Source organism: Sander vitreus, chromosome 16, assembly GCF_031162955.1.
Source record: "Sander vitreus isolate 19-12246 chromosome 16, sanVit1, whole genome shotgun sequence".
Lineage (NCBI taxonomy): Eukaryota > Metazoa > Chordata > Actinopteri > Perciformes > Percidae > Sander > Sander vitreus.
Window position 1 is genome coordinate 29,639,481 of NC_135870.1, and position 14,042 is coordinate 29,653,522.

The 14,042-nt window shown below is 42.1% G+C and overlaps 1 protein-coding gene across 2 annotated transcripts in view; it reads left to right on the forward strand.

Moving 5' to 3' along the window:
* Window positions 1-14,042, forward strand: part of ythdc2 (YTH domain containing 2) — a 59,112-nt gene that overhangs the window by 42,107 nt on the left and 2,963 nt on the right. For both annotated transcript variants that reach the window (XM_078271045.1, XM_078271046.1), the window contains exons 26-30: window positions 1,028-1,147; window positions 5,340-5,491; window positions 6,455-6,629; window positions 8,839-9,045; window positions 10,545-10,727. In XM_078271045.1, the coding sequence (XP_078127171.1) occupies window positions 1,028-1,147; window positions 5,340-5,491; window positions 6,455-6,629; window positions 8,839-9,045; window positions 10,545-10,727 (837 nt within the window). The remainder of the gene's footprint in view (window positions 1-1,027; window positions 1,148-5,339; window positions 5,492-6,454; window positions 6,630-8,838; window positions 9,046-10,544; window positions 10,728-14,042) is intronic.

Here is a 14,042-nt window from a genome sequence, read left to right on the forward strand (position 1 = left end):
CCTCAGGCCGAAAAGCTCCTTTTTCAGCTGCATTCTGCTGAAAGATGTGTGGAGAACACTTTTTCTTCCATAATAAGAAACCCAAATCCTGCTTTTCCACTAAAGAAATGTTCTTAAGATCACACATATTTCATCATTTGAAAGGCGTGACGAATAAAACCATGCGCAAAATTAACCTATGGGTTAATAACACGTGTGTACCGAGTCGACCGATCGTCGTTCGACTGGTCGTGACTGTTTTCCCAACATGGCGCCCGCCTGTATACGTGAACAGTACAGTCTTTATAATCTATCTTTTTAATAAACTGTCTGTACACTTACAGAGTTCTCAATGCTTCGGTTAACATGTAGGGACCCTCATTATGCTACAGTGGAAGTGTGGTGCTATTTTGAGCCTTGTTAGTGGTATAGAAGTAGAGATTTCTTTTTACTTTACCCTCTGCCCCGACGACTAGCGTTATAAGCTAATTAGCGGTTTGTGATAAAACTGGTCACATTCGATTAGCATGAAAACAATCCCAACGGGATCGAACGGTCGACTCGGGACACGTGTTATTAACCCCTAGGTTCATTTTACACCGGATTTTTCATTTTAAAGAAGTAAAAGAAAATCACAATACTCAAAACTATCAAATCACAAAGAATGAAAATCACAATAAAAAAAATTAAATCGGCACCCATGTATCGTGAAAGAATTGTTTTAGGACAAAAGCATATCGTCCCCGCCCTACTAACCAGTGTCTACTGGGTGTTCCCAAAAGGAAGGCCGAAATACATTAGTTGTCTTAGCCTCTACACTTTAGAAATAGTTTACCTCTCAACTTAAGATCATCCAAATCAATTTACATGTTTAAAAAGTTTGCCAGACTCACATATACAGTATTTCTCTCTTAACAGATGTTTTTGCCCTTTTGTTCTCTTATGGTAACTCTGCTCTGTTGCTCTTGTGTTTGTTTCCATCCTGCCTCCCTGATATTTTGTACTAAACCTTTTCTTATTTACATGCCGTTTTATCTCATGTCGTCAGGCTGCAGGACTGGTGTTTGAACTGAGGCAGAAGTGGCAGAATTTGTTCATCAAGAGGATCCGTTGTCCTTCAAAGCCCTGGTCTCAACAAGATGAGGCCATTATCCGGACTCTGGTGTCTGTATGTCTCAGTCTTTTTTCTTTCTCTAAGTTTCACTTACAACAAACACCATAAATAGAGCACCACCAGAGGGCTGTACCATGAAGCCAGATTACTGGGTTAGTGAGGTATGTTGAGTCTGAAGCCAGAGTTTTCTCTGTCCAAAGGTGCCTCTCAGTCAATGTTCAGAGTTTCGGATTGAAATTGGCTAAAAAGCTCCTAATCAACTCCATGGAAAAAGCATTACTACAGTGGTGTGAAAAAGTGTTTGCCCCCTTCCTCATTTCCTGTTCCTTTGCATGTTTGTCACACTTAAGTGTTTGAACATCAAACCAATTTAAACAAAAGTCAAGGACAACACAAGTAAACACAAAATGCAATTTGTAAATGAAGGTGTTTATTATTAAAGGAGAAAAAAAATCCAAACCATCATGGCCCTGTGTGAAAAAGTGATTGCCCCCCTTGTTAAAACATACTATAACTGTGGTTGTCCACACCTGAGTTCAATTTCTCTAGCCACACCCAGGCCTGATTATTGCCACACCTGTTCACAATCAAGGCATCACTTAAATAGGAGCTGCTTGACACAGTAAGGTCCACCAGAAGATCCTTAAAAGCTACACATCATGCCGAGACCCAAAGAAATTCAGGAACAATTGAGAAAGAAAGTAATTGAGATCTATCAGTCTGGAAAGGGTTATAAAGCCATTTCCAAAGCTTTGGGAATCCAGCGAACCACAGTGAGAGCCATTATCCACAAATGGCGAAGACATGGAACAGTGGTGAACCTTCCCAGGAGTGGCCGGCCGCCCAAAATTACCCCAAGAGCGCAGCGACGACTCATCAAGAGGTCACAAAAGACCCCACAACAACGTCCAAGAACTGCAGGCCTCACTTGCCTCAGTTAAGGTCAGCGTTCATGCCTCCACCATCAGGAAAAGACTGGGCAAAAAATGGCCTGCATGGCAGAGTTCCAAGGAGAAAACCACTGCTGAGCAAAAGAACATCAAAGCTTGTCTCAATTTCTCCAGAACACATCTTGATGATCCCCAAGACTTTTGGGACAACATTCTGTGGACCGATGAGACAAAAGTGGAACTCTTTGGAAGGTGTGTGTCCAAGTATATCTGGCGTAGAAGGAACACTGCATTTCATAAAAGAACATTATACCAACTGTAAAATATGGTGGTGGTAGTGTGATGGTCTGGGGGCTGTTTTGCTGCTTCAGGACCTGGAAGACTTGCCGTGATAAAAGGAACTATGAATTCTGCTGTCTACCAAGAGATCCTGAAGGAGAATGTCCGACCATCTGTTCGTGTACTCAAGCTGAAAGCGAACTTGGGTTCTGCAGCAGGACAATGATCCTAAACACACCAGCAAGTCCACCACCGAATGGCTGAAGAAAAACTAAATGAAGACTTTGGAGTGGCCTAGCCAAAGTCCTGACCTGAATCCTATTGAGATGTTGTGGTATGACCTTAAAAAGGCCGTTCATGCTCGAAAACCCTCTAATGTAACTGAATTAGGACAATTCTGCAAAGATGAGTGGGCCAAAAATTCCTCCAGGGCGCTGTAAAAGCCTCATTGCACGTTATCATAAGCGCTTGGTTGCAGTTGTTGCTGCTAAGGGTGGCCCAACCAGTTATTAGGTTTAGGGGGCAATCACTTTTTCACACAGGGCCATGATGGTTTGGATTTTTTTTCACCTTTAATAATTAACACCTTCATTTACAAATTGCATTTTGTGTTTACTTGTGTTGTCCTTGACTATTGTTTAAATTGGTTTGATGTTCAGAAACACTTAAGTGTGACAAACATGCAAAGGAACAGGAAATGAGGAAGGGGCAAACACTTTTTCACACCACTGTATATAGTCAATAGTCAATCTATGAGCTATTCTCAGCTGAGGAAGTACGTTATAAATGCAAACGTATTGAACCATAAGGTTACATTATTTATTCCACCAAACAAAGTGTGCAGTTACAGTAGCTCTTACTGTATGCAGGATTTTTTTGCCACAAGAACCTAAAACGGGAATGTAGAAAATCCGAGCAAGAACGCGTTTTCTTTCATTTTTTTGAAAGGATTTTGTTGCTCTCACTGAACTACTAATGCATTTATTTGTGGTGTTCTCTGGACATTTGCCCACGCTGGCTCTAAGGAAGCTTCTATAAATCATACATTAGTAGTTCACTTTATTATAAATCAGTGTGGGGTTTACTTTTATATGAAATGTGGTATAATTCCTTCAAGCCATAATGTTACCACTTTGGAATATGTTTTTGTGCTTGATGTTTTTTTATGCTTGGTCCCAAGCAATTTACGAAATTAGTAATTTTTTGCCAGCCTTCCCCTTGCCTTCTTTGCAGCAACGGTGTTTCTTTTTTGCTGTAATCATTTTTTAAATGTTTTTTAAATGCAGAAGTAGGTGGCAGATCAGGACAGGCCCATTTTGTACAGTAGTAGAGTCAAATGATGCCAAGCGCCCCGTTTTAATGGGAACAGGCACAGAACCCGAAGAAGAAAGCCTGGGTTAACGGAGCAAGATGGTAACCCCCCTCATGGCATCCATTATCTCTGATTGGGGCGTAAGGCTTTGTAGTGCCAGCTAAGGCAAAGAAAGCCTGGCTCTGTCCAACTTGCTTTGTGGTACGCCCCTCAGTGTATGTGGGTTTCAAATATTGGATGAGCAGCCTCAGACAGTTGTCATCCTCCTCTTCCTTTTAGAGTATTATGGCTGTGTATAACTGTCCTATATTCATTGCATTGGTTGATGTTGATCTGTTGCAGCCACCACATGTTAAAAAGTTGGGGCATGCATCTGTTTTATTTAGAGTGCTGGGTGCTGTAACAAAACCTTTAAAAAATATATATATATATATTTGCTCCTACTAACTTGTACTTGAGAAATGTCTGCCTCAGTCAACTTGTAGTCAAGTAACAAATCTATCAAACTATACTTTTCATAATTTGCACCAATCAAGTCATTAACGCCAACAACTCCAAAACTCAAGGCAAGAACCAAACTGTGGGTCCATCCCATCACTTTACTATTGTACCCCGATTAAAACTCTGACCTCTACGCCCTTTGCATAGCCGAACTGACCATGATTTCTCTCATATTATTAACATGTTTGAAAATGCTAGTCCATTTTAAAAAACAATCTTATTTTTTTCCATCTTCAGTCAGAGTGGAACTGGATAGATCATGTTTGGACTTGAAATGGGAATGTACAGTATGTTTGACAAATATGTTACCAGTTGAGAAGTCCCTCCTTGTATCATCCATGTGCTTAACTCTGCACTAGGGCTGAACGATTTGGGGGGAAAAAATGTAATTGTGATTTTTTTTTTTTTTTTTTTGCCAGATATTGTGATTACGATTCAATTTGCAACTTAAAAAAAAACTTTAGCTAAAGTTCAATATTCATGGGTAAACAGATAAAACATGTCATGGAGCATTATAACACGAGACACCATCAAAACTGCTCTATGTTCTTATGCAGGGATGAGAACATGGATATGAATGGCCAGCAATAAGACTTTTTCTTTTAATAGGCGTGGAATGTTGAACAGTCAAACAGAACATTTATCACAAAAACTAAAGTTATAATGATATAATATCTACTTATTACGCCTTCTACCATCGTGTTAAATAAGGTAATAACAAATAAATGGAAAGTCCACTGAGACCCGCCGACCGTTATCTATCGGACCGAATTGCAACGCGGATTTCGGTGCCACTGAAATACCTGCGTTTCTCTCTGATGCTCCGAAAACGGACGTTAGAGGCAACCTAAACATCACCAAATGTCACGCTAGTTAACACTACACTTGGCAGCAGGTAACGTTAGCCTACTGTTAGCTAGTAGCTTGAGTAAACGCGGTTAAAATGCTGACAGCTAAACGGTGTAAAAGTTTGTCTGTATTTCACTGGAGAGGAAAGTATGACAGTGTGCAGTTGCTGTTGTCGGAAAAACAACACAGATGTTGCGTTCACTTGAAACTCGCCTCGCCAGCCTTGTGCTGCATTCAAAGTTATTGTAAAATACCCTTTTCCCATCCAGTGGTTGTGTCACCTTTTTCAGCCCTACTGAGTTTGCAGGTATGCTTAATTTACTGAAATGTGGACATAAAGCCTTTGGCTCTGGTGTTTGCAGTATGGACACCAGGATGCAGGTAAATGACTGGACTTCAAACTGATGTCCCTCAGGTGCTTGCAGCCGAGGAGCAGGGAGCCGGCCTGCAGCAGCCCACAGGGATTGGCCAGCGGCCCCGGCCCATGACATCAGAGGACGGGCCCCAAGCTTCAGGGAAGAACTCCAGGCACAGCCCCCAACCCCCCACCAACACCACCAATGACAAGTACCAAGTAGTCTCAAAAACATTTACATTGCAGTGTCATGTATTGTGGTGCTTAAAGGTATTTACATTTGACTGTCCTGTCTGGCAGTGCTGCAAAGATCCATGTCAAAGGACAAAAAAAACATCATCTCCTCTTTACTTATTTAGCTTCTGGTTGTACCAGTGTTTTCCCTGTAATTGTGGCCAATGAGAACCCCCACCAGGCCAGAAAAATGATTTTTAATGTAAAAAAATAACGCTAAATATCCATAGTTTTACCTCCTATATTCATTCTGCAGCGTCTCACTGCCGTGAGTCCATAAACGGTCAACGGTCTGAGTATGTTCACGTCTGTAGCAGCAGGACAGTCCAGTGTGTTACCTAAACTGCTAAATCAGTTGAAATGTTGTTGGTAGCCTGACGGTTACAAACCAGGGTTTTTCCTGGCTCAGAATGGGCCTTTGGGGGGGGGGGTGACTACACGCGGCAGTAATGATCAGCCCACGTACAGCAAAGGCAATGAGTTTAATATTTAAATAAATCACCGGGAGAGTGATTCTTATCACTTTGGTGCTGGTGATTTTCCTTTGGGGCCGGCTAAAACCTCTTTGGAGGGGACGCCAAATATTCCTCTATACGGCACGCTAACGTGCTGACGGATTCAGTTTTTTTTTAGGTTGAGATGGACCAGAGAATACTTGGTTAAAACAGATCGGTGATGCTGTTTTGACCTTATTGTTGTCTGTTAAGTTTGTTGGAGGTGACGTGATGTAGCGTTTTATGTAGCGCTGGATACCGATACCATGATTTCCACACCAGATCTGAACGATATTTTTTTCCGATACCAATTCTATAAAGCTTATTTTAACAAAAAGAAATTACAACATTACACATTACGGTACAAATCTTCTTTTTAGTCATGTTATATTTCCATGGCTCACTTCATACTCATACTGCTGCTCCATTTTTACCACTTCCCCTCAGGTCCTGTAGGATTCCAGCAACCTCAAGCCTGCTACAGATGAAAGCCCAAAGCAGAGAAGAGGCCTCACTACCCATAAATCAGCTCTCTGATGACCTGCACTCCTCCAGTAATTCCTCCTGCTCTGTGACCTTGGACAGTCCCTTTGACAGCCCCTGTCCTTCCTCCTCAGGAAAGGTAATCACCGTCTAACAACCTGTCTAACCAGATGGTTCGTTACACAGAACATCTCCGAAGCTGTCATTGGAAACTGTTTGGGAAAGGGCCGGCACTTTAAAAAAAAAAAGAAACCTGGCAGGTGATTGGATGAACTGTCTGTCACATCCGCCATAGTCGTTTTGAACGAACAGTCACGGCCGTCGCACACACCTAAACCACGGCCGTAGTTGCCAGAAGCTCCTCACTGGCCGCTGATTGGTTCGGTTCACTGCTGTCCGGACACAAACGCATTACTTGAAGTCTGACACAATGGATTTTCGTGTTATAGGTGCAATTATCGCGTGATCTCGCGAGAATCCAGCTGCCGCGCAAGGTAAACCTTTTTAAAGCCTCTGCGTATAATCTTTGCTTTGTTTTATGACATTTTTCAAATTATTTGGATGCATATGGCTTTGATTGTAGGATAAGTGAGACAATCCTGGTGAAAACGGTTGCAGCCCGTGTTGTTTTTAGGCCTTCATTCCTATCGGACTTGATCAAATCAATTAGGGGCAAAACGTTACGGCGATGGCGTACAGGGACAGTTTTTTTATACTACCACTAGAAGTTGCTTCATTCAGACATAGTGGCTTTAAAAGAGAACGCCAGTTATTTATCATTGCACTTGTTGAAATCACGGTGGGTGGTTTTGGAAAAAGGATCAAAATCGACGCAGCTGAACCAAAGATCAACAGGTCTTTTTCTATTCCATTTATTTATTCTTCCTGCTGCCTGAGCTACCCACAATGCAACTTGACTGCCGATAGTTTGGTCACAGATTGGGGCGTGTTATGCTTGTACCGGCTAATGTAGCTTGGAGCCTTAAGCAGAGATGAGCAGCGGTCTGGTAAGCTCACTGCTTTCTAACTTTCATTGTCAAACTTGTAGTCTTCAGATCCAACCAACACTGAGCTGAGTGAAGACACTTATCAGCTCTGGAGACACAAAAGGCTTTTTTTCATATGCTGTATGCAGTAGTGCTCCGCAACACTTAGAAACACACACTGATGTGGAAAATCTGTTTTGTCAGAAGTAGTGTAGTGTCAGTATTAGCATGGACAACAATGCACACAGCAGAAGCACTACAGCAGAACAAAATGCAGTGTCACTAAAAAGCAGCAATTACGACTCATATTTATACTCTTGTGGCCGGGAGCAAAGCTGGAGTGAGGGGTAACGAATTATAAGAACGCCAAATTCTGCTTAAGGACAAAGGTTGCAGTAGTGGATGGATCAAACGAGTACTGGATGTTGGATAACGGCATGTTTAAAATGTTCTCTGGTTTAGATATGAGGACAGAAAATCGTCGTATGGATAAGCATATCGTCATATGGTTTGGAGGACAGAAAAGATGAGGAAAGAAACAAAAGCAAACATGAGGATATAGTTAATAGTATAGTTGTAGCAATGCAAAATGATCTATCAGATGTACCAATGCAGCAGAGGAATTTTGTGGATGTGATGTAGCATCTAAGGTGTAGCATTTCATAGTGATATATTCAAATATAGTCATATCAGCTCTATTGCGGCAGTGCTGATGAACATTTTCAGTATCTTCATAAACTGAAAACATGCGTCAGTTTGCTGTCAGTTTAGTAAACAACTCCCCACTGTGTTTGCCCCTTAAAGTGAGCATCATCATGGAACATTCCTGAATTTACCACTTTATTAGTCTGGCGTTGCCAGACCTTTCCTCCACAGCGCTGGGGAGGCAGTTAGTCCACACAGCATTCTGTGATGGGAGAAAAACGTGCTCTGGTTTATTGGCATTTCTTTAAACCAATCACAATCATCTTGGGCGGAGCTGAGCCACGGTGTCTCTGCAAAATAGTCTCAGGAAGGAACTTGTTTTGGTGGAACATGTGTACGTTCAAAAGTAGTTTTAGTCATGGAACAGAAAACTCAGATTGGGTTAGGGTTAGATTGTTAGATCGTTGATATAGACTACCACTTTATCAACCACTTTGTCAGCTGTCCTGTGGTAATTTCTATATTAAGCAGCAGAGGAGGCCAGGGGAAAGAGCTTATGATGCCGTGGTGAATCCTCTGTAGAGCGTCTCATTGGAACAGGAGGTGCTGGTCACAATGAGAGCCTTCGGTGTTTGGATCGACACGTTTCATTTTAATAGTCACTATCTCAACAACACATAATTAATTCTGCTGTTTTCCTGCCCTGATCTCCTGCAGATCTCAAAGCCAATGTCTCCTGAGCTGGTCTTTTCATCAGTGCGGTACTTCATCATGAAGAGCAGCAATGTCAGGAACATAGAGATTTCTCAGCAGAAAGGGATCTGGTCCACCACACCGAGCAACGAGACCAAACTCACCAAGGCCTTCCTGGAGAATAACCTCATCATCCTCATCTTCTCTGTTCAGGGCTCCGGACACTTCCAGGTAACTCTCTGACAGAATGGAAAAACAAATGTTACGTACAGTGTTAGGCAGCACTGTGGCTCCGTGGTTAGCACTTCTGCCTCACAGCAAGATGGTGGTTGGATGGTTCGAATCCCGGTCGTTCCGGGCCTTTCTGTGTGGGGTTTGCATGTTCTGCCCGTGTTTGCGTGGGTTTCCTCCCGGTGCTCCGGTTTCTTCCCACCATAAGAACTGGGACTAGGTAATTAGGACTACAGTTGAAAATTAGCCGACTGGCTAACACTGGCGCATTTACAGAAATGTTGATTAATGTGCGTTGTCCTAATCAAATAAACTTACAAACATGTAGCTACGTTTTTTTTTTTTTTATTATCATAGTTTAGACTAGAGATTTTCCAATACCGCTTTGTCTTTGCCGATACAGATTACCTTACAGATACCTGAACTTGCCTATCGGTCCATCCGAGTACCAATAAGATACCAGTGCGTTTATATATAGATACATATAGATATTAGTTTTAAACGGCTCTGTACTTCTAACCCTGTATGCATGTGATATGATTGCTGTCAATGGTGTATGGCCTGGCTCAGGTTTCAGAGAATGAATGCCAAAGAATGCCTTTCTTTTATTATTTAGTTTGTCGTCAGTCATACGATAAATAATCAACATTAAAGTAGATTTTCTTCGATGCTTAATTACGTGGTATCGGATCAGTGCATAGACTCGCATACTCGCCGATACCTAGGGTTGGGTGCTGTGCACATTTTTACCGGTACCTGATATTCGGTGCTGATACCCAACGGTACCTTCTTTTTTTTTTTGGGTACTAACCCTCTGTAATGAATAATTAATTTCAGTTGTAAAAAATAACTCCAAACCTATTTATCCTATTTACTTACGTTTAATTTATTTAGAACATTTTACACACCGCATAAAATAAAACCCCTCCCAAACCTGTCCCTACAACCATTAAATCAAATAATTATTCATTTCTCACACTGTAAGTTTTATTCTTGCATTTGTATCTTATTCTATTTCAGCCTTTTTATTTTCTCTTTCATGACTTTATTTTATGAAATGAACTGTTTTATGTTTTCATAAGCGTTTTGAATTGCCTTGTTGCTGAAATGTGCTATATGAATAAAGTTGCCTTGCCCTACAACCCCCATCCTGTCAGTCAGTCACCAGGGCAAAGAGAACGCATGGAGAACACTGCTGTGCCTGTCTGTCTCAGAGGAAGGGTAACCGCGCCACGACCGCTTTCACCTCTCCATTATATCACATTGCTGTGAACGCTGTCTGCGTGGAGTTTTTCGCGGTTCGGTACCCAAACCCTACCGATACCAGCATTTTAGGCAGTATCTGAGGCATTTCCGATACTGGTATTGGGATCGGAAAACTCTATTTTAGACCGTATATGGGCCAGAATCTTGATCCCACTGTAAAAAATAAAAAGCACTGTAAATAAGGATATTTAAACCAAAAAAAAAAAAAGGAAGTGTATTTTGTCTATTCACAGGGCTATGCTCGCATGACATCAATCATCAGTCAGGAGAGCTGCCAGGACTGGGGCTTCATGGGACTAGGAGGGGTTTTCAGTGTAGAGTGGATCCACAAGGACAGTGTTCCCTTCCAGTGCACCCAACACATCGTCAACCCATGGAACGACAACAAGAAGGTCCAGATCAGCAGGGACGGACAGGTGAGACTGAGTCAGCCTCTGAGGCAGTGCGGCGCTGTATGGAAAAGGGGCTTTGGAGCTTCCTATAACAGGAGTTTAAATGTGCAATGCAAGGCTGGAGCATTGCAAAATGAGAGTAGATTTAGGAAAACCGCTCATAGTTCCTCAGGAGATAGCTGCCACTAATCTTAGACCAGATCTTCTGGTCAGAAACCGAGGGTTTTGTATTTTGTGGAGCTGACAGTACCATGCAAGGCGAGGTGTTAAAGCCACAAAAATAAGCTTATATTCCATTTTCCCTCTCATGCAAACCAACTCTTTTGATTGGAGTTGTTCCGATACCGATACCCAAATCGCTCACCGTTCGCTCCGAAAAAAGCTGCGTTGTATTTATCAGATGACTAGCGCCCACCCTCCCTTCATGCAAAAAGTCCACCGGATGACCGGCACTGTCAGGCATGTAGGGAGGCTGGGCGCCGTTCATCTGCATGTACTGTACTGGGGTAACACAGATACAGGCTCGGGCATGATTCGAACTTATGGTGTGGAAATTAAAGCGGGAGAAAAGCGACGCTCAAACATTTTAAAAAATCGGCTCTGCGCAGCTAGCGAGCATAGAAGGCAAGCTAAGTGTTTGCAAACGGGTAGCGACATTAGGGTTAGGGGTTAACCCAGGCTAAACCAGACTTCATCGCTTGCAGTTGCATGTAATACAATATCCAATATCAGAGGACAGCAGGTTGATTGAAATAATTGAGAAGCTGTACAATGTGTAGCCTATATCTGGTTTCACTTTTGAACAAACAGCTACAAATATGTAACCTGATAAAACAATAGCTAATGTAGGCTACCTATATGGTGTGAGTACAAGGCTACCAATGGGGCTAACCATTTTGAAATAATTCACAAACACTTCACGTCCTCCAGATGTGGTGCAAATGCAGCAGCAGCAACACTTGCTAGTTTATTAGCTCGCTTGCTAGGTAGCCAACTAACCTGTGCATTACTAGTGCTCACATGCTAGCTAGTTAGCTCACTAACGTGCAGCCATTCTGAAGATACTGTGAAAGAATATAACAAGATAGCTGTCGACTTATGGATAGTCTGAGCTTGAAGTAATTTTTTTACTTTAGCGTTTTACTTTGGGAAGAGCTTGTCACAATCGGATCAGCCTTTCTCCAGTCAGTACGGACAGTATACATTGGTGCTTTTGGATGTGCTTGCCATTGATTACCAATGACGTTGGGAGAGACACTTTATAATTTAGAAAGATTTACATCTTTTTCTCTTCATGTGTAGCCAAATTGGACCTCCTACCAGCAATTTCCACTGTGTAATGCATTCATGCTCATAACAACACATATCCTCATTCAATACAAACAGCACTACTTTGTGCTTTCAGTGCTCTTCCACAGGTTTGAATGGGATGGTTTTGTTTTTGAGGAATAATTTACCCAGAGTTCTCTGTTTTATGTCTGTACATGCATAACTGAAGGTACTGTGTGTTAAATGGTGACATTAGCATAGCTTAGCTCTTTTTAGTTCATTTGGCAGCTCAGTTTAAGGGAGGTTCAAATGAGTATTTCTCCTTTTTTGTGCAGAGCTGCTAGCTGATCCCACAGACATTGAGCTAAAATAAGCTAATCTCGATGTTATAAGATACCATCAAACTGCGGTATTGGTAACACGAAAGTAAAATTCCTCTAGAAACCAAACTTTAATACAACTATATCTAACTACCAAATTGTGCAGAAATGGCTAAATGTCCAAGTCACAGCAGGAAGACATGCTAATGTCTGTAATGGGTGGGTTTTTCCTCAACCAACATGTTTCTCATTTATTTAGAATTATACTCTGTGTGTCCAGTTTGACAGTCAACAGTTTAAGAGTTTTGCTCAGTGTGTGTGTGTGCTTAGCCGAAAATGCATTTAGCAGAGTTAGCGTTGTACATATAACAAAGACGCTACAGCTTTGTTGCAGCTCAAGCGTACTTTTTTCTTTGGAATTATTTATTTTTGGTCTTTTGTTTGTGTTCCAGACCACATACTGTCTCCATTGTTTGAACATGTTTTTATATATATATATATATATATTTTATATTTGAGGGACATGGGTATAACGGTAGGTTTAACGGCCAGCGAAATATTGCCTCGGGGGCGTGGTCGCAAAAACGACACGCAAGACCGCAACAGAACACCGACTGCTATGCAGCTAGCAGAGAGGGTTGAAGCTAGGTAGCATAGGTAGCTAGCAGGTAGTTTGCTAGCAAGCTATCGTTGCTATTGTAGCTTGTGAAATCCGTGTTGATACAAGTTTGTGTGTCATAGAAATCACAATTTGTGTTGATACAAGTACCAGTGTTCATGTAGAAACATTTTAATCACATACAAATGTTCATGATACAGCGCTGATAACCTCCGCAATCTTGGTCAGACTTTTTTTGTAACTCCCGCCTCCAAACACAAACACGCAGACCTGATTGGTTCTCGAGTGGTCCTCATTTGAATAAACTTCCGTCAACTTTGTTTCACTTGCCTCGGCGATTCGCATCTTCATTCAACCTCAATGAGAGCGAAGCGAAATTTCGCTGTGTGGAAACCTACCGTTAGCATTGCGATTACACATAATGACGCATCTTCCTGTAAACTATATACAATAGAAGAAAACAGCGACTGAGATAAAAAGAATCGGCTTTGCGCTCCATCTAAAAACCTTGTGCTCCCGCTCCCTGCTCGCTTGCACTTAGCTCACATGCTTTGCTCAGTGGAGAGGGTGGTCAGCTTTAAGTACCTTGGTGTCCACATCACCGAGGGTCTGACCTGGGCTCTGCATACTGACTCATTGATGAGAAAGGCAAGACAGACTTTCACCTCAGACGCCTGAGGGAAATTCTGGTTATTTCCCGCAAATACTGAGCAATTTTAATACTGCATCATTGAGAGCGTCCTGCATAAAAGATATTTACACCAGGCTAAAGAAGTCAATAAAGGTCAAACCCACCCGGGTAACTTTTTTTTTTTTCTCCCTGTTGAGGTCGGACAGAAGGTTCCTGTTAAGGCAGTTACACACCAACCAAACGGCTGACCGTTGGCAGAAAAGGCAGTGGGACTGATCAGTCTCCCCGAGTTGGTCAAAAAAGTTCCTCAGAACACACCGAAGAGACGAGACGTAATACGTCTCCATAACAGCAGGCGGCGCTAATCTGTATTGTCGCCCAAAAAATAAAAACCGGCAGCTGATTGGACGAACGCGTCACGTGGGTCTGGCTGCTGCTTCCGGATTTTGGATTGTTCAACCGGCCATTACTGGCGACTCAGAATACAGTCTCATATTGTA